General features: G+C 31.9%; 1 protein-coding gene across 2 annotated transcripts in view; it reads left to right on the top strand.

Moving 5' to 3' along the window:
- The window catches only part of LOC145243927 (tetratricopeptide repeat protein 39C-like), a 227,330-nt gene that overhangs the window by 145,416 nt on the left and 62,133 nt on the right, over positions 1–19,781 (top strand). For both annotated transcript variants that reach the window (XM_080107048.1, XM_080107049.1), the window contains exons 3-4: positions 8,881–9,018; positions 13,503–14,067. In XM_080107048.1, coding sequence (XP_079963174.1) covers positions 8,881–9,018; positions 13,503–14,067 — 703 coding nt within the window. The remainder of the gene's footprint in view (positions 1–8,880; positions 9,019–13,502; positions 14,068–19,781) is intronic.

Genomic DNA, 19,781 nt, shown 5'->3' with positions numbered 1-19,781 from the left:
ATCTTTAAAAAAAATATTTTCCCATCTGTAGGATTCGATTTGACAATTTAGTTTGGCATTAAATAACCCAATGATGATTGATATGTCATAAAGCAAACCAAAAAAATAAAAGGGATGTAATCCATCTTAACTCGAAGCAGTTAATAATAACATAGTCAATAATAAGCAGTTAATAATAACATAGTCAATAATAAGCAGTTAATAATAACATAGTTAATAAGCAGTTAATAATAACAGTTAATAAGCAGTTAATAATAACATAGTTAATAAGCAGTTAATAATAACATAGTTAATAAGCAGTTAATAATAACATAGTTAATAAGCAGTTAATAATAACATAGTTAATAAGCAGTTAATAATAACATAGTCAATAATAAGCAGTTAATAATAACATAGTCAATAATAAGCAGTTAATAATAACATAGTCAATAATAAGCAGTTAATAATAACATAGTCAATAATAAGCAGTTAATAATAACATAGTCAATAATAAGCAGTTAATAATAACATAGTCAATAATAAGCAGTTAATAATAACATAGTCAATAATAAGCAGTTAATAATAACATAGTCAATAATAAGCAGTTAATAATAACATAGTCAATAATAAGCAGTTAATAATAACATAGTCAATAATAAGCGGTTAATAATAACATAGTCAATAATAAGCGGTTAATAATAACATAGTCAATAATAAGCGGTTAATAATAACATAGTCAATAATAAGCAGTTAATAATAACATAGTCAATAATAAGCAGTTAATAATAACATAGTCAATAATAAGCAGTTAATAATAACATAGTCAATAATAAGCAGTTAATAATAACATAGTCAATAATAAGCAGTTAATAATAACATAGTCAATAATAAGCAGTTAATAATAACATAGTCAATAATAAGCAGTTAATAATAACATAGTCAATAATAAGCAGTTAATAATAACATAGTCAATAATAAGCGGTTAATAATAACATAGTCAATAATAAGCGGTTAATAATAACATAGTCAATAATAAGCAGTTAATAATAACATAGTCAATAATAAGCAGTTAATAATAACATAGTCAATAATAAGCAGTTAATAATAACATAGTCAATAATAAGCAGTTAATAATAACATAGTCAATAATAAGCAGTTAATAATAACATAGTCAATAATAAGCAGTTAATAATAACATAGTCAATAATAAGCAGTTAATAATAACATAGTCAATAATAAGCAGTTAATAATAACATAGTCAATAATAAGCAGTTAATAATAACATAGTCAATAATAAGCGGTTAATAATAACATAGTCAATAATAAGCGGTTAATAATAACATAGTCAATAATAAGCGGTTAATAATAACATAGTCAATAATAAGCAGTTAATAATAACATAGTCAATAATAAGCAGTTAATAATAACATAGTCAATAATAAGCAGTTAATAATAACATAGTCAATAATAAGCAGTTAATAATAACATAGTCAATAATAAGCAGTTAATAATAACATAGTCAATAATAAGCGGTTAATAATAACATAGTCAATAATAAGCGGTTAATAATAACATAGTCAATAATAAGCGGTTAATAATAACATAGTCAATAATAAGCGGTTAATAATAACATAGTCAATAATAAGCGGTTAATAATAACATAGTCAATAATAAGCGGTTAATAATAACATAGTCAATAATAAGCGGTTAATAATAGCATAGTTAATAAGCGGTTAATAATAGCATAGTTAATAAGCGGTTAATAATAGCATAGTTAATAAGCAGTTAATAATAGCATAGTTAATAAGCAGTTAATAATAGCATAGTTAATAAGCAGTTAATAATAGCATAGTTAATAAGCAGTTAATAATAGCATAGTTAATAAGCAGTTAATAATAGCATAGTTAATAAGCAGTTAATAATAGCATAGTTAATAAGCAGTTAATAATAGCATAGTTAATAAGCAGTTAATAATAGCATAGTTAATAAGCAGTTAATAATAATAATATAGTTAATAAGCAGTTAATAATAACATAGTTAATAATAAGCAGTTAATAATAACATAGTTAATAATAATATAGTTGATAATAAGCAGTTAATAATAATATAGTTAATAAGATAGTTAATGATAATAATAATAATATAGTTAATAATAAGCAGTTAATAATAAAAGTTAATAATAATATAGTTAATAATAAGCATTTAATAATAATATAGTTGATAATAAGCAGTTAATAATATAGTTAATAATAATATAGTTAATAATAAGATAGTTAATAATAAGCAGTTAATAATAATATAGTTAATAATAAGCAGGTAATAATAATATCATAGTTAATAATAAACAGTTAGTCATAATAATAATAATAATAATAATAATATAGTTTATAATAAGCAGTTAATAATATAGTTAATAATAGCATAGCTTTCTTTCTGTATGTGGACAAATTTTCTACTATAATAAAAGAAGAGAATGATGAAGTAGACCCATCCCTTCCTTTTTGTATCATTTGTTAAAGCAAATAAAACCTGTTCATAAGGTTACAAACCTCCTACGTTTTCATCCCTTGTACAAAACCTCACAACATCTTTTCGAGATGCTTTTGCTTTAACAACCATTGTATCATTCAGCAGATCCGTTGCGGGTTGGGTCTCTCTCGCTTGTAATCTGATTTCAATTCTCTGCAAATTTCATTGAAAGATTGCATCTCTTTTACCAGCTGTGATCAAAGGGAAATTTAAATCAGTATTGCAACAGAAGACATTTCAGCTGGTTTTGGAATGTAGGAGGGATATTGGGACAATGGGGAGTGCAAAAGGCGTGTTTTCAAGCAGAGCTGTGGAGTTGGTCATGAGACTCCTAGAAAATCCAACTAAGCTCCACTAGTCTCTCACTCTTAAACAGGGTCTGAAAAAAGGTCCCACACTGTCAGCCAAGCTCCAATCTGTCCCATCACTGCAGTGTCGCATGTCTGTTCTTGTTCTACATGTACTTTAATGGAATGTGCTCTGATGAACTCATTCCAGTTGTGCCTCCCTCTCGACATACATACTCCAAACTAACCTAATAAGCAGCATTGTTTATTGCTAAAGTTTCTAGATGTCTAAAAACGGGCAAAAGTTAGACCCTGCCGACTTAGAATGAGTGCTTTATGCCAAATTGATTATCGATAAATTTGTGCTCATTTTTGCATTAAATATTAATCCCTATTAAGGCTTAACTATGCATCGAATGGATACCATAATATTTAATTCATTGTACTTTTTAACGATAAAGGTTCATACAAAATTTCAGCCCGATCAGCGTGGTAGTTTTAAAGAAAAAGAACTTTAATACTAATCCATATTAATCCCTAACTGTGCATTGAATGTGTTGTGGTTGCAAGGTTGAACAATAATTAGTAAGGAAATACAAGGAAGACGCAAACAACAAGATAACGCAATAATAAGTGTATTAAAGAAAAGGTATATTTACAATATGTACAAATGACGGTGTCGAGTCAGAGAGTCTTGGTGGGAGGACATGTACGCTCTTCGGCGTCACTTCCGGTGGCATTTGAGTAAGACACACCAAGGCCAACCTAGGCTTGCCATTTATAGTGTTATGTTATTCGCATATGCAAATAAGTGGTTGCCACCACAACACCCCCCTCCCAAGATTTGAAGTCACACAGATTTCAATATCTTTTTCTTTACGTATACGGTGGGGGCTGCCCACTCGCTGTGTTGTATTTTTGATAGAATTCCCGTCTGTTCCAATCTATTTAATTCTTTATCAATCTTTTCCAACCCAGCGAACGGAACATTTCGCTTTTTTCTAAAAATTGGGCTGGCGTTTTCTTTAAGTTCAAACGAGGCCTTGAATTTATTGCAGCGACCTAAGTTAGTTGTGAATGCCTCAGGAAATAATTCTTTTAAATCGTCTTTTATATTTACTGTTATTGGAGAAGAACATTCTAATTTTTTACAGAATGTATTGATTGGCTTATCCCATAGTCCGAATTTCTCAATTAAATCTATTCCAAACAGATTTTCACTATTTTTTAGTACGAATATTTTTAATTTCTTCGAAATCCCTTTCAATTTTATCAGGAGGACAACTTCTCCTTCAAATTTTATACCACCACCAGTTACCGTCCGGGCTGCTTTACTAGTTTTCATCATGGCCGGTTTTCCCAACTTTTTCCACGTATTCAGGTTTATTATAGAAACATCGGAGCCGGAGTCGAGTTGTAACTTTATTGATGTTTTAAATATTTCCACTTTTACGTATTTTCGCCGATCTTTGTCTAATTTTGTATTTGATTTTGTTTGCTGTACTCTCTTTCTGGTGTAATCTTTATATCTGCAGCAATCGCTTTTGTGTCCCACCTTCTTACAAATGTAACATTTTTTCTTCTTATAAGGACAATCTGATTCCCAATGCTTTTCTGCACATCTCTTACAGTTATATCTAGGAAGAGGCTTGTTATATTCTGTACTATATTTATGGTTATTATCTTTGGAATATCCCGTTCCATTGCTTTTCTTTGTAAAGTTCTTGGTTGGTGCGTATGGTTTTCTAACTTTTCTTACATATGCCACTCCGGATTCTTCTATATTTTTTTAATCCTTTTTTAGTGTAATGGCCCTTTCACAGTCCTCTGCTAGTTTCTGGAGGGTTAATTCTTGCTCAGATTCCAGCTTAGACAACACTCGTCTGCGTATTTCTGCATTTTTCGTGGAAACTAACCCTTGAGCGAAGATTAGACATTTAAAATATTCTACCGTTAGTTCTGCAAGCTTAAAATTATCGCAGTTTTTATTGACAACTGATGCGTATGTCAAATAATCTTGGTTGTCCATCTTTCTTAGATTCATGCACAGCCATCTTTTATGAAAAAGAGATATATTTGGATTAAATAATTCTTTTAGTAATTTTACAGCTTCCATGAATTCTAATTCCGCAGTTTTTTTAGGTAATATGTAATCTACGAATTTGCTGTGTTCTGATGTACCCAATTTTCTGAGTAAGAGGCTCACTTTCTGACTATTTGGCCAATTTTTACAGTCCAGTTGAAAAACATCCTCGTATCTTGTGTAGTATGCTTCAAAATTCTTCTCTTCCTCAGGCACATAATGAAATGTGTCCATGCTATTAAAAATAGTTGTATGGGAGAAATTAATATTATCGACATTTTCTCGATTACTCTTTAGTAGTTCCAGTGTTTTAGCAAAACGTTCATCTTGTCTTTCTTCATATTCCAATTGTAGTTTCTTATGCCTTTCTTCCTGTTCCAATTGCAGTTTTTTTCTGCTTTAATTGTGCCATTTTCTGCTTTTCTTCTTGTTCCTGCTGCCATTTCAATAATCTGTCCTCTCTCTTTTCCTCACGATCAGCCTGTGCCTGTATTTGTGTTTGCAAAAACTCGTTTTGTGTAGCTTGTCTGCGTTCATCCCGCTCAGCCTGTGCTTGTAAAAATTGCATAAACATTTTTGATAAGTCTTCCATGTCTTTTTTTTTTTTTTTTTTTTTTTTTTTTAGTGTGTAGTTAAAAAAAAAAAATATTGTACCATGTACAATATACACCGGTTTGGGTTACAACAAAAAAGCAAATTGCTGTAAGCTCCTGTTTTCAATAATAATATCGCTGCTTGCAATAATATATTCTTTTTGCGAGTCACGCTGCAAAAAAAAAAATAAAACAGGTTTATCTGGAATCATGAAATGGAATTGACTTTCCGTTTTTAGGCACTTACTAATAAGTAACTCTTTCCACAAAATAAAAGTTTGGGGTTTTTTTTTTTTTTTTAATCGAGTCACAATTTAATAAATGTATGCAGTACATTTAGTTCTTTGAGTTTTTTTTTTTTTTCTAGTATTTTAGTAATTAAAATACCTCTTAAATTGAGATTACCTTTTTTTTTTTCGTGACGTTTTACTGTATTATCCATTATTCAGTGACAACTTCAAGCAAAAAAAAAATCCTTTCCTTGAATTTTAGTTTTAGCTGTGGTATTTCCTTTTAATACCGACGTCAACCAAAACATTAATTAAAAAGTCCTTTAGTTGTTGTTTTGTTTACGGAGAACAGTAATTAGAATCCACTGGTGAACTTTTTTCGTAGGTTACTTCCTTGCTTTTCGTAATACGGGTCTGACCTGTCATTTTTGCGACAGAACAAAGTTCGCTTTTCGTTTGTAAGTTGGTCCTTTAGTAAGATTTGTCGTGTAGCGACAAAACAAAAATTCACTTATACATTCGTTTGCAAGTCGGATTCCCAGAAAACGGCGTAAATTGTCGCTTTTGCCACGTTAGAGTTTTTTTTTTTTTTTTTCACTTGAGTTGAAACTTCTCTTTAGCGTAAAATCCGTTTGCTCGTCAACACTTTGCATTCCTTAAAAAAAATGGTCAACCTTTGCGTTGTACTTTTTTTTTTTTTTTTTTTTAAATAGTTCTTCGTCAAACTGTTATATTTGACGCTTCATATCTCGTCGCCAACTGTTGTGGTTGCAAGGTTGAACAATAATTAGTAAGGAAATACAATGAAGACGCAAACAACAAGATAACGCAATAATAAGTGTATTAAAGAAAGGTATATTTACAATATGTACAAATGACGGTGTCGAGTCAGAGAGTCTTGGTGGGAGGACATGTACACTCTTCGGCGTCACTTCCGGTGGCATTTGAGTAAGACACACCAAGGCCAACCTAGGCTTGCCATTTATAGTGTTATGTTATTTGCATATGCAAATAAGTGGTTGCCACCACAACAGAATGGATACCATAGTACTTAGTTTTCCGCACCTTATAACAAAGGCTCATACAAAATTGAAATCAGATCAACTCTATAGTTCAGAAAAAAGTGGAATGAACAGACAAACACAGACTAAGAGAAATATAATATATATAAATGCGTGTGTGTTTCCTATAGAATAAAGTTTAGAGAATTCACATAAAAACTAAAGTTGTATTCATATGTGAAACTTTTCCAATGAAAAACAATCAAAGCAGTCTCAAATCTTTAAGTCGTATAAAATTTCAGATATATTTTATTTTGATGAAATTTAAGTCATAAAATTTTCTGGGGAAGATGATAGAAGTGGTCCTGAAATCTCTACATGACCCCCCCCTCCCCCTCTAAGGAAGCAATTTCTTAAAGCTCTCCAATTCCTGTCAACATATAAAACCTGTTAAACCAAACATGATGATGACTGCCAATTCTTGAGTGATTGAGACTGAGAGGCTGTAATTTTTGCCAAGAGTCAGTTGGGTTTTTTAAAACTGACTTTGAAGTCAGTTTCTTTGCACCTCATGCCCCAACATTTTTTATTTTTTTATTTTTTTATTTTTTTTGCTAAGAATTTCTAATGAATCGTATTTTTAGAAAATCCAGCATAACAAAATATTGACTGGTTTTTGATGAAATTGTTGGATGTGTATTTTAATAATATCAGAATTTTACCTTTTCATTTTCATAGGATATTCAATAGTACTTTTGTTTCCATGGAATAAAGTCCTGTAATAACACAACTTGTAAAAGGGTCCCAGAAATTGTGCTTAATCCAGACAGCAATTAATGGAGAGGAAGAGAAAAAAGAACAATAAGAAATGCATAGAAAAAAGAGAATCAAAAATGAAATGAACACAGGGAAGAGGGTAGACCTGTTACTATGCCAACAGAAAAAAATCCGACCAGGAGAGAGGAAGGGAAGATGCAAGTATAAAACTGGTGAACAAAAGAAAGAAAAAAAGGGCAGTATGCATACATAATATGCATTGTTTCTTTGTTTTTTTGTTTTTTTAAAGAAAATAGTGAAGTATCAATGCTTTTGATAACCCTACCGTAAATAGTGAATAGACATAAATATAATAGACATGAGGGGAAAAACGAATTTAAACATATCCAAGGCAATGGTGGAAACCCCCAGAAAATGACCTTCAATCTGTAGTGGAATGATGCCATAAATAGTTGGTAACATTTAATGCTACTAAGACTAAGCTTCTTTCCTTTAACAACTACAAAAAAAACCTTCTCAAGCACTGATGGCCATGAGAAATAACACCTTTCCTGAGAGCTCATCTTTCAAACTCCTTGGCTTAACATTCACAGGCAACATGAATTGGAACAAATACATTGAGGATATTGCCAAGACTGCTGCAAAGATGGGTTCCCTCTACTGTGCTAGAAACTTACACCAGAGAGCATTCTATATCTTGAGAAAGCCACAATTCGCCCATGCATGAAGCATTGTTGCCACATTTGGACTGATCAATCCACCATTAATCTCTCCCTCTTAGAGGGGTTCCAAAAAGCAGCTAAAATCTAACAGATCCCACACTGTAAGCCAAGCTCCAATCTCTGTCCCATCGCGGCAATGTTGCCTCCCTGGTTTTGTTTTACAAGTACTTTAATGGTATGTGCTCTGATGAACTCATTGCACTTGTGCCCCCCCCCTCAATGCACATATCCCCGACTAACCTGACAAGCAACATTGTTTATTTTTGAGGTCCCTAGATGCCTGAAAGCCTTCTACTCTAATACCCTCCTCCAGGCTGCTAGATTTTGGAATTTATTTCCTTTTTCCTGCTTCCCTAATTGTACTAACATGCAGAAGTTTAAATGTAATGTGAACAGACATCTTGCTGCTAAACTCCCTTCAGTCTGCTGTTAGACAAGTAGTAGCCCCTTATGTTTGTTTATTATTGTATTGATACTTGATGGTTCATAAACAATTGTATAACTCACAGGTGAGGGTTGTGTTGATGAATGATTATTAAGGTAAAGTAGGATGCTCTGGTAAAATGGTTAATCCAGTAAGACTCTGGAACCAAAGGTGCCAGAAAATTAGTGTTGTTTCTTAGTACACTCAAACAGTAGGTCAGTTTTTATATTTTGTTTGTTTATAATATTTTTTCAGCAAGCCTTGATGTCCTTCGAGGAGGAGAAGATAGATGAGGCTATCAAAGCTCTACAGGATACAGAGAAAACATGCGATCCAGAAAGTGGAGTCTTCAAAAATCTAAGAAGAAAATTTTCTAAAAAGAAGAAATCACATGTAAGTCATGTATTATTATTATTATTATTATCATTATTATTATTTATCTCTTTTTGTTCCTCTGATATTATTTTTTCTCTCTGGATTACTTAGTCCCTAAGTATGTATCCCAACCAGAAATTTTATTTTTATTATATCGAAAAACTTAATATTGGGACATAGATCTTTTCAAGACATTAGCAATCATACAAAATAGAAAAATAAGAGCAAAAAAGACTTCCATGCAATGTCAGATTGGTACATCAAGTAGGAAAAGAAAAGTTTTCTTTGTTTGCACTCGATATAGGCATCATGTTGATACCTTCTGCTGTGACATAGGTTCTTGTCGTCAAGCCTTGGTAGAGCATCATACTAGACATGCCAAGAAGAGCAGCAACAGCCTTCAATTCTGAAAAGACAAAACAGGAAATTAAAAAACATCCAAGCTCTGTTTATCACCTTTTATTTTATTTTTTTATAAATATTATATCGTAGCTATCCCAAACGAAAATTTTATTTTCATGATATTGAAAAAGTTTTAATGTTATCACGTAGGTCTTTGCAAAACATAACAATGATACCAAACCTTTTTTAGAAGCATAATTAGCCGCTGAATTATAACTGTTCAAATTTTGTTGGAAATTTAAAAACTTTGCCATCTTGTGTGCTATTAGTCAGGAAGCCAAATTTCAGTTTATAATAAAAAATGCAAGTCTTTTAACAAGTCAAATATAATAAATGTAATGTTGCAATATTTTTTTATATAATGGGATAAATATTTATTTTCAGTAAATATACAAACATTTTTAAAAAAAAATTTGACACAAGGCCGAAAAATGGGGAAAGGGAAGGAGACGACGGTCTTCACAAACTATTGCTAACTAAGCTAACCTAGCTAGTTCCTACTTTCACTCTACTCTCACCACAATATCGCATTCATACTATATATCCATCCGTGTATACATCCTTCATCCATCACCATAAAAACATTGATATAATAGGATATGATTGAAGAAAATTAGAAAGTGATAGAAATTGACTAAACAAATGGAGTCACGTTCTGCTAGCAACAAACCAGAATCCGGAATTGCTCCATAAAAAAAAAACAAAAAAACTGGATCTGTTAAAATTCATGCACATAATTTTTTTTGTGTCCACATTAAAGATCTTTGCTCTTAGTTTGCAAACTTTTAAAGTTCAAGACTTATACAGATCAGCTACCCACTGAAAACTTTTTTATTTTCATCTCCAGGGCTTGTACAGATTAGCTACCCACGAAAAACTGTTTCCAAATTTCACAGTTTATCACTAAAAATGCACGTCTTTGAACAGTGAAATATCTCAAATTTGATGTTATCTTGTGATTGATGAACATTAATCATAATTGAAACAACAATACAATTATTAGATCAAGCCAGCCAAAACATTGGGAAAAATCCCATCAGATATTGAAAAAAACAAACAAACAAACAAAAAAAAAAAACAATCAAAAAACCAAAAACAGTCATCACATTTTAAAAATAAAATTGAAAAGAATTTCACTGCATTCAATACACTATTCATGCACTAAACCCTAAGCTGGTTTGTGATACCTATTACAAGCATTTGTAGGGTGTCTTCAAAACAAACACCCTCATTTTGATTGCAAACCACACATTTGCATGTTAAAATATCAAATGTTGAGATAGAATATCATAATTAAAAAAATTTTTTTTACTGATGAGCCACCATTTATCAAGGCTAAAAGCTACTGAAAGATAAGCCTTAATGAGATAGATAGATAGACAATTGAATGATGATGAATACTATGAACATTAAAAATAATGAATAAAAATTTGATGACTTATGGAGAAAGTTTATGACAAGTGCTTATTGAGTTTGGACTTAAAAAATGACCATGTTGTAAACCTTAGAGAAGCAGACTTGTAATATTTCCACAGATAAAAAGTTCTTTGGAAGAATTATCGTGGAAATTTCTTAATGTTAGGCACAGTGAAAGAAAGGAATGCTTTTGTGGTGGTAGAAAGAAGAGTTCTTGCTGTGAATGCTTTACAAGGAAGAACAAAAGATTGGATATAAATGTAGATGAGGATTTTACTTGCATAAAATGGGTTTGGGTTTTATGATTCATTTTAATACAAAATTCTAATATTAAATGTAAAACAGTTATTTTTGCATATAGTCTTGAAAAATGTAAAACGATAAATTTTTTTTGTCTCTTACTGCTATGACCTCCAAACTAGCAGGATGTCTGAAGCAACTCTATTTAGCATGTTTTTAAAACCTGTTAAATTATATTTCTGATTGAGTCAACCAACTCTAAGACAATGGTCAAGAAACCAGATGACTTTGTATATTTATCATGAGTGTCGCGTCACCACTGTTAGATTCTATATGTAACTTGGCATCTCACACAATTATTTTGCCTATCAACACATTTTCTGCATTGTCAGTGTCGTGGAAAAAAGACACTACTCTGCATTTACCGAAAACAATATATGTTGAAAAGAAAATCATTCTCTCTGCTGCATTTGCTTATACATCGGTATGACTGCCAAGTGTGCATAACTTGTGCATACTGCTGTGAGACATATTCTCCCGATCTTTATAGTAATAGGAAGAGGCTATTATCTGTAAGGTGGGCACCACAACAGTCAGGGAACAATTGTAATACTTGTTTCAGATTCATTTTTTCCTAATCTGCTTTTAATGTTTGTCGAATAAATTGTAAATAAAGTAAATGTTAATCAAGGAACACACCCAATGCACCGTTCTGGCATTTGAAAATACTACCGTGAAAAACAACTAACGGACTTCTATTTACTGATTCTCTGCTCCAACAACAACACAGCAAAAAAAAAAAAAAAAGAAAGAAAGAAAGAAATACTGAGGATGAAGTGTAATTTCGAAATATATTTATAAATTTCAAACAAAAATAAATGTTTATTTTCATAATAAAGCGTTGTTTTTTGTTTCAAACGCATCTAACACATATTTTATTTTAAATGTTAAACTGTTTTGGAGATTCAATGGTACAGTGATAGGAAACTTGAAATAGAGGAATGTCAACATCAAGAGGATAAGTATGATCCTAGTTCAAGGGATTTCATGAAACTGCCATCATTTTTATTTCAACAAACTACATGTGTGTGTGTTTGTGTGTATAAGAAGACACTTTTTTGAATTCTCAAGCTTATGAAATAAATATTCCAAACGGTTTTAAAAAATGATTGTATACCAAATATTGGCTAAATTTGAATTCTTGGAACTGATATGTGCTGATTTTATCTATCTTAACCAACTAAAATATATATATATATATATATATATATATATATATATATAATTATTGAAGTCAATCTTTTAAAACAATTCAACAAATGCTAGCATGTAAAACATATGTTAAACTAAAAATGATGATAATTCATAACTCCTTACTCTCAAAGTACAAATTTTAGTTTTTATTTTATCCAATTTCATAACTTATCAGAAATTGTGTGTGTATGTATATATATATTTTTTTTTGGGGGGGGGATTCACATGTAATTCATTCTCTGTCGGCAGTGTTGTAGGAATACTGGGTTATTTTAAAATTCAATTTTCCCTCATGAGTTTTCGAAATCTTGTCGCCAGTTGTTGTGGTGTTAGTGGTTGAATAAATGACGAGAAAGACGCAGTAAAAATAATTACTAAAATAAATATGTATTAACAAAAAATAAATATGTATTAACAAAAATACATAAATGAGGTAATTGAACAATATCTTTGCTCATAGCAGGACTAGTTGTGAACGATCACCTGCTTCGCGTGTCTGTGTCTGACTCTCTCGTAATCCGCTTCTCAATATGTTGTTTAAATCTTTCGACACCCTGCACTGATGATTCCTGAAAGGATGAAACATTAGTGTCTGTAGGTATTTAATAATTATTATAGTAAATAATCATATATATATATATATATATATATATATATATATATATATATATAATGATTATATTGCTGTGAGTTTCTAATGCAATGAAACTTTAGTGTTCATAGAATAGTGCTCAATAACAAGTAATTTTTTTTTTTTTTTTTTTTTGCATAATTTTTTTTCTTCATTTATTCAAAACATTTATGTGCTACATAAGTGCATACATGTTTCTGCTATGATTTCTTTCGAAATTGAGACTAGTGGGTACTGATGACACTAGATTTCCAAATAAATCATAGCTGAAACATATATGCACATATGTAGCCAATAATGTTTGTATAAATAAAGAAAATTATACAACTATTACACACATATATATTTGTGTTTTTGTTTTATTTGCTATAGGAAAGCGAGCACTTAGTTATTTTTTATAAGATAACTCCATAATAATAGCTAGAATAAAAAAAATATAAATAAAAAATAATCAGCCTGAAGAACTATTTGATTTAAATTTCTCTAAACTTTAAAATTCACAGACAACACCATGTTACCTTGCCATTGTTGATTATCTCTTTCCTTTTTCTTTTTTTAGACGGAAGTTCAGATGGGGAGTGAGGATCGAATGCAGCGTCAAATCATCATAGCAGACTCCCTCTTGTACCAGGCCGTGCTGACCTTCACGCACCAAGACATTCCAAGCTATATCAAAGGTGGCTGGCTTTTGCGTCGCGCTTGGAAAATCTACGAGAGACTCCACCGTGAAATTAGTGAAATGTTGTCCCGACATTCACGGACCAAACTCAGTCAATCTTCGGATTCAATTTCCAGCAGTAACAGTGACGTCCGTCTGTCACAGGATGGCACTTGCACGGACGGCAATGATAACGAACTCGCCAAAGACGTCCTGGAACGTCTGCTTGGCTCTGTAAACTTTGGTTATGGAACCTTCCAGCTGTGTGTATCAATGGTTCCACCTAAAATTTTAAAATTAATAGAGTTTTTAGGATTTGAAGGGGACCGCAATGCCGGATTGGATGCGTTGAACCATACAAGCTACAGTAAAGACATGAAAGCACCATTAGCAATTCTTGGGCTTTTGTGGTATCATACGGTGCTACGGCCATTTTTTGCACTGGATGGTACCAAAACATCTGCTGGTAAGTAAAAAACAAAAAAAAAAAAACTGAAGCTTTCTTTGTATTATTTTGATTCTTTGAACTACTGTTCTTATCTTTAGTGTTATTTTCACAACATTTCGATTGATGTAACCAACCTTTTTCAGGCGTATTTTGTTGAACATGGGAATTTTTCTGTCGAACTCAGGAATCTACACGGAATTTCAAACAGAGCCCTTTATTTAATCCATGGGGTGGTAGCATGCTCTCGTTCTCTCAGCCATGATTAGGTAGCAGTTCTAAATAATTCTGGCCAAAACGTTGTGAAAATAATACGGAAGAGACATTGCGAACCTGTCTTATTGTTATTTCCATGACAAGTACTCGTCTGAGCTCCAATCTCTTGTCCCCCCTCCCTCGCCAATCTTTCAAGAAAAACAACCTTCTAGCTGAAACAACTGTCAATAATTTTCCCCACTCTTTATCTGTGCCTGAATCAAAACGTAGATTCCATGAACAAAGCTTCTTTCTTAGAAGTACACGCCTGTGGAACTCTGTTCCGTTTGCCCGTTTCTCACCTGACTACAACTTGGATGTCCTCAAGTCGAACATAAACAAATTACTGATAAACCGCCCTCTTAAGTAAGACACTTTATCAAATCTCCATTATTAACGATTACTATGATATTATCCCATTGATTACTGTACACGCAATAACCCTTATCCTTGAGTGGCCTCCGGGCCTTGATAAGTGGTGACTACCATGTAAAAAAAAAATACCGAAGATGAGAACAGTAGTCTGAAGATTCAAGTGATATAAATAATCAATCCTAAAAATTGAGAAAAGGGAACGTGATTATGCCGTATAAACAACAATACCATAACAAAATTAGTTATACTTTGATAGCAATTAATAATTCAACAAAAAAATATTGCCGTAACAATGAAGTTTAACTTTTACGTTGTGAAAATAATTTGATAACAAAATGAAAAAATAAAAAACGTCTAAAATTAGAAATGGTTTTAATAAAGAAGAAAAAAATGTCTATAATCAAATGATTTAAGAAAAAACAAACGAAGAATAGAAACAATAAAAAAATGCGAATGTAACGCGTGCCGATGCGGGAAATGTGGAATAATTAACATTTGAAAGTCAATAAAATTAAATAGACAGGCGAGCTCCTTGGTTAACTGTGAGATATTACAATTTATAGATGATATAAAAAGTTTTAAGAAGTTGTGAAGCGAGCGAGCGCTTCTCTGGAAGAAGCCTTTTGCAGACATCGAGGAAAAGCGTACATACATACATACATTTTCGCTTTTATATTTTATAGATTGGAAACACTTTTTGTACTCTTTTTCTTAAGAATTATTGAAAGCACTTTTTAAGATCTTTTAGAAATATGTATTGATCACATTTTTTTTTTATTATGTTTGAAATTTTCTTATTTTGATTTCAATAATTTCAATTTGTTCTTTTGATTTTAATAATTTTACTTTATTTTCATAAACATATTTATTATATAAATTCATAGCATAGTTTTTGTTAATCTTTATTGTATACTTTTCATAACGTCCTTTTCTTATATTTTATTTTAAATAAATCACTTCACAATAGAAATACTGAAGAACAATAAGTCACTACTTCTGGTAGCAGCCACGCTAGAAGTTAGGAAATATGTTAACTGACTATAACACAGATTTGTTTTAATAGAGTTCAACAAGATAGTCGGAGGTTACATCTACTGAAACTTGTAAATAACACTCAAAATGAGAACAGTAGTCCAAATAATCCAAATAATGTGAGCAATCAATCCTCATCTAAAAAATGACATTCAGAAACTTAGGTTTTTTTTTTGTTTTCTGATTTAAAAAAAAATGATCGTCTTTTTTTTCATTACTTTTTGATAAGTCTGTCAGTTTATCACATTTAAGTTTTAGACATTGTATCACATTTGATCGGTTATGCATCTGCACATCTCTTTAAGGCTTTGTCAGTTGATCATATGATTCTCTTGAGAACCATGAGGTATTTTTAAGGCCAAATTTTTAAAATGGGGTACAAGGGGTCCACAGAAAATTTAGGACCCACAAAATACGAGGGGCGTGCAATAAGTAATGCCCCTGACCCACTTCCAGTTGTCTGATCTAGCTGAAATTTTGCATGTGCAATGATTTATATCTCTACGGGTTATGTGGCAAATTACAGCTCTGAACTAATTGTGGTTTCTGTTTTACAGGTGTTTGAACTGAGTCAGGTGTGAAATGGAGCCTGTTGAATGTTGAGCAGTGATCCGGTTTTTGTATTTGAAAGGATGCACACCACAAGAGACTTTTGATGAAATGAAAGAAACTTATGGTGATAATGCCCCATCATATGACCTTGTAAAACGCTGGCATCATAAATTCAAACGTGGCCGGAAGTCTGTGGAAGCAGCTCCCAGACTTGGTCGCTCCTCCCCCCTTCTGCCATTGATGAGGCATCTGTCCGTTAAGTTGAGGCTGCCATTTTGGAAGATCGGCGCATTACTATTCGCCAAATAGCCCAAGATGTCAAGATTAGTACAGGGTCTGTGGAAACTATCATTCATGACCATTTGCATATGCATAAGGTGTCTGCCAGGTGGATTCCCAGGTTGCTCACACCATTCCAGAAGCGAGAACACGTTAAGTGCTCGAGAATGAATTTGGAGATGTTCCAAGAAGATGAGTCAAAGTTTTTCAAAAGACTGATTACACAGGATGAAACCTGGGTCTATCACTATGATCCAGAGACCAAAGCCCAGTCAATGCAGTGGAAGCACTTGAACTCACCACCTCCAAAGAAGGCAAGGGTGCAGCCCTCCACTTGCAAGGACATGCTCACAGTCTTCTGGGACCAGGACGGAGTAGTGATGACAGATTTCCTGGAAAAGGGTACCACAATTACAGGAGTCTATTATGCTTCACTTTTGAGAAAATGAAGGGAAGCTATCAAAATCAAGAGGTGGGGCAGGATCAGCAAAGATACCCTTCTCCTGCAGAACAACACTCCGGTCTACAACTCGCATGTTGCCAGATCAGAAGCACGGGCATGTGGTTATGAAATCTTTCCCATCCTCCCTACTCTCCCGACCTTGCACCCTCTGACTTTCACCTCTTCCCAGCCATGCAGTTGTTTTTGAAAGGAAAGCATTTCCTAGATGATGCAGCCTTGATTTCTGAAGTCACGTCGTGGTTGGAGGACCAACCTGGGGTGTTCTACAAAAACGGTCTCCAGAGCTGCATCAAACGATGGGAGAAATGCATAACTCTAGGTGGTTCCTATATAGAGAAAGACTAATAACTGTGCCAAGTTTCGTTGCTCTACTGCTATGGGAAGTGAGTCAGGGGCATTACTTATTGCACGCTCCTCGTAACTATATGGAGTAATTATTTTAATAATTATTTAAAATTTAAATATTAAGTCCCCCCCCCTCAAAAAAAAGAATCCTTACTTATTGAGGTCTGGATGCTATTCGAGGATAAGGGTTTATGAGGGTATGGTAATCAATGTGATAATATTGTAGTAATCGTTAGTAGTGATAATTTGATAAATTGGATTACTTAAGGGGACGGCTCATCAAGAACTTGTTTACATTGAACTTGAAGATGACCATGTTGTAGTCAGCTGGAAAGCAGAAATGGGAGAGAGTTTCATAGGCATGCAGTTATAAGAAAGTAGCTTTGTTCATAGCATTTATGCTTAAGTTTAGGCACAGATAATGAGTGCGGGAAATTATTGATAGTGGTTTCAGCTAGATGAGTGTTTTTTGTGAAAGTTTGGCAGGTTTATCTGATATTTCATTTTTTTGTCTGATCTGTGCAAAAATAGTGGTTTTTGGTTTTGAAGTTCTTAAAATTGAAGTTAAATTATTCTGTAAATGATTTTTTCCTCAACTTCAAATTTTTGTTTTCACAATTGTTAATTTTATCTAATTTCCATATTTAACTGTAATTCTTCTATTTAATTTCTAATCAATCGTTTTCTTTGATTTTCTTGATTTAATTACTTTAGCAACAAATTTATCAGAAAGAAATTGTCAAATGATTTATGCACATTTAAATTTTTCAAAAATTTAGAATAGAAGATTTCTGTACATTTTAAAATTTTTAAAAATATTTTTATTAAAAATTATGTAAACTTCTCGAAAATCAAAGAAAACGTGTTCATTAACAATTATTTAAATTTTTCCAAAATTAAAAAATATATTTTTATTAAAAATTAAGTTTCTCAAAAATTAAAAAACATTTTTCTTTTAATTTAGAATATAAGATTTTGCTGGTTTAGTTACATTGAAAGAAAGGACTAGAGTTCATGAGTAAGATGTATAATAGTTAATACAGCAGGGTCAGTTGACAGAGTATGACTAAAGAAAATATAGGAGAAAGTGATATGAACAGATTTAAGAGAAAAAGGGGTAAATGAAGATCTGGTGAGAGACAGGTTAGGGTTAGAAGTCGATTTGTAAAAGTTGTTCATTAAACGTTATTAAAAGATTAATATATAATTAATTTTTTAATAACGTTTAATGGACAACTTTTACAAATCATCCTTTAAAGGTTTTAAAAAATTAATATATAATTAGTTTTTTAATAACGTTTAATGGACGACTTTTACAAATCATCCTTTAAAGGTTTAAAAAAAATTAATATATAATTAATCTTTTAATAACGTTTCATGGACGACTTTTACAAATCAACTTCTAACCCTAGCCTGTTTTTTATAATAATAATTATATAATAATTAAACATTGAATAGAAGAATTACAGTTAATTAAAAAAATACCTTCCCAAAATGTTAGGTTTCAAAATAAAACTAAAAAGAAAAACATCATAAACATTGGATATAAATTTTTATGCATTTGGGTGAGCCCATAGTTCCAAATAGGGAGTAACAGGTGATACTGGTCATAATAATGTATAAACAATGCTATTACTATACAAATTTTCCACTTGTATCAGCAGTTTTATTAAATCTTAGTTTTCAGTAAACCTAAACTTTGCCATGTCAATTTATATGGAATGAAGTATAAAAATTCTCAAAATTTTGAACTGATATAAAAAAAAGTAACAAAATTCTTTTGAAATAAAATTCATAACATAAGCTCTTTATCTTTTTTTTTTTTTTTTTTTTACATGGGGATCACCACTTATCAAGGCCCGGGGGCCACTCAGGGATAAGGGTTATTGCATGTACAGTAATCAATGAGATAGTATTGTAGTAATCATTAGTATTGGAGATTTGATAGAGTGTCTTACTTAAGGGGGCGGTTTGTCAGGAATTTGTTTATGTTGGATTTGAAGTCATCCAAGTTGTAGTCAGGTGGGAAACGGGCAAATAGAAGAGAGTTCCATAATCGTGCACTTCTGAGCTGTGCCTAAATCAAAATGTAGATTCCATGAACAAAGCTTCTTTCTTAGAAGTGCACGCCTGTGGAACTCTGTTCCGTTTGCCTGTTTCCCACCTGACTACAACTTGGATGTCTTCAAATCCAACATAAACAAATTCCTGATAAACCACCCCCTTAAGACACTTTATCAAATCCCTATTACTAATGATTACTACGATATTATCCCATTGATTACTGTACATGCAATAACCCTTATCCTTGAGTGGCTTCTGGGCCTTGATAAGTGGTGACTACCATGTAAAAAAAAAAAAAAAGCTTCCACCCATGAAATTGTTAATAAAATTTGCAGTCCTTTTTTTTATCCAACCATAATTAGTACAAATA

The sequence above is a fragment of the Euprymna scolopes genome, chromosome 22 (genome assembly GCF_053919585.1).
Source record: "Euprymna scolopes isolate OS-2025 chromosome 22, ASM5391958v1, whole genome shotgun sequence".
In the NCBI taxonomy this organism is placed as follows: Eukaryota; Metazoa; Mollusca; class Cephalopoda; order Sepiida; family Sepiolidae; genus Euprymna; species Euprymna scolopes.
Note: the sequence above shows the minus strand (reverse complement) of the source record. Positions and strands in the feature narration are given on the sequence as shown.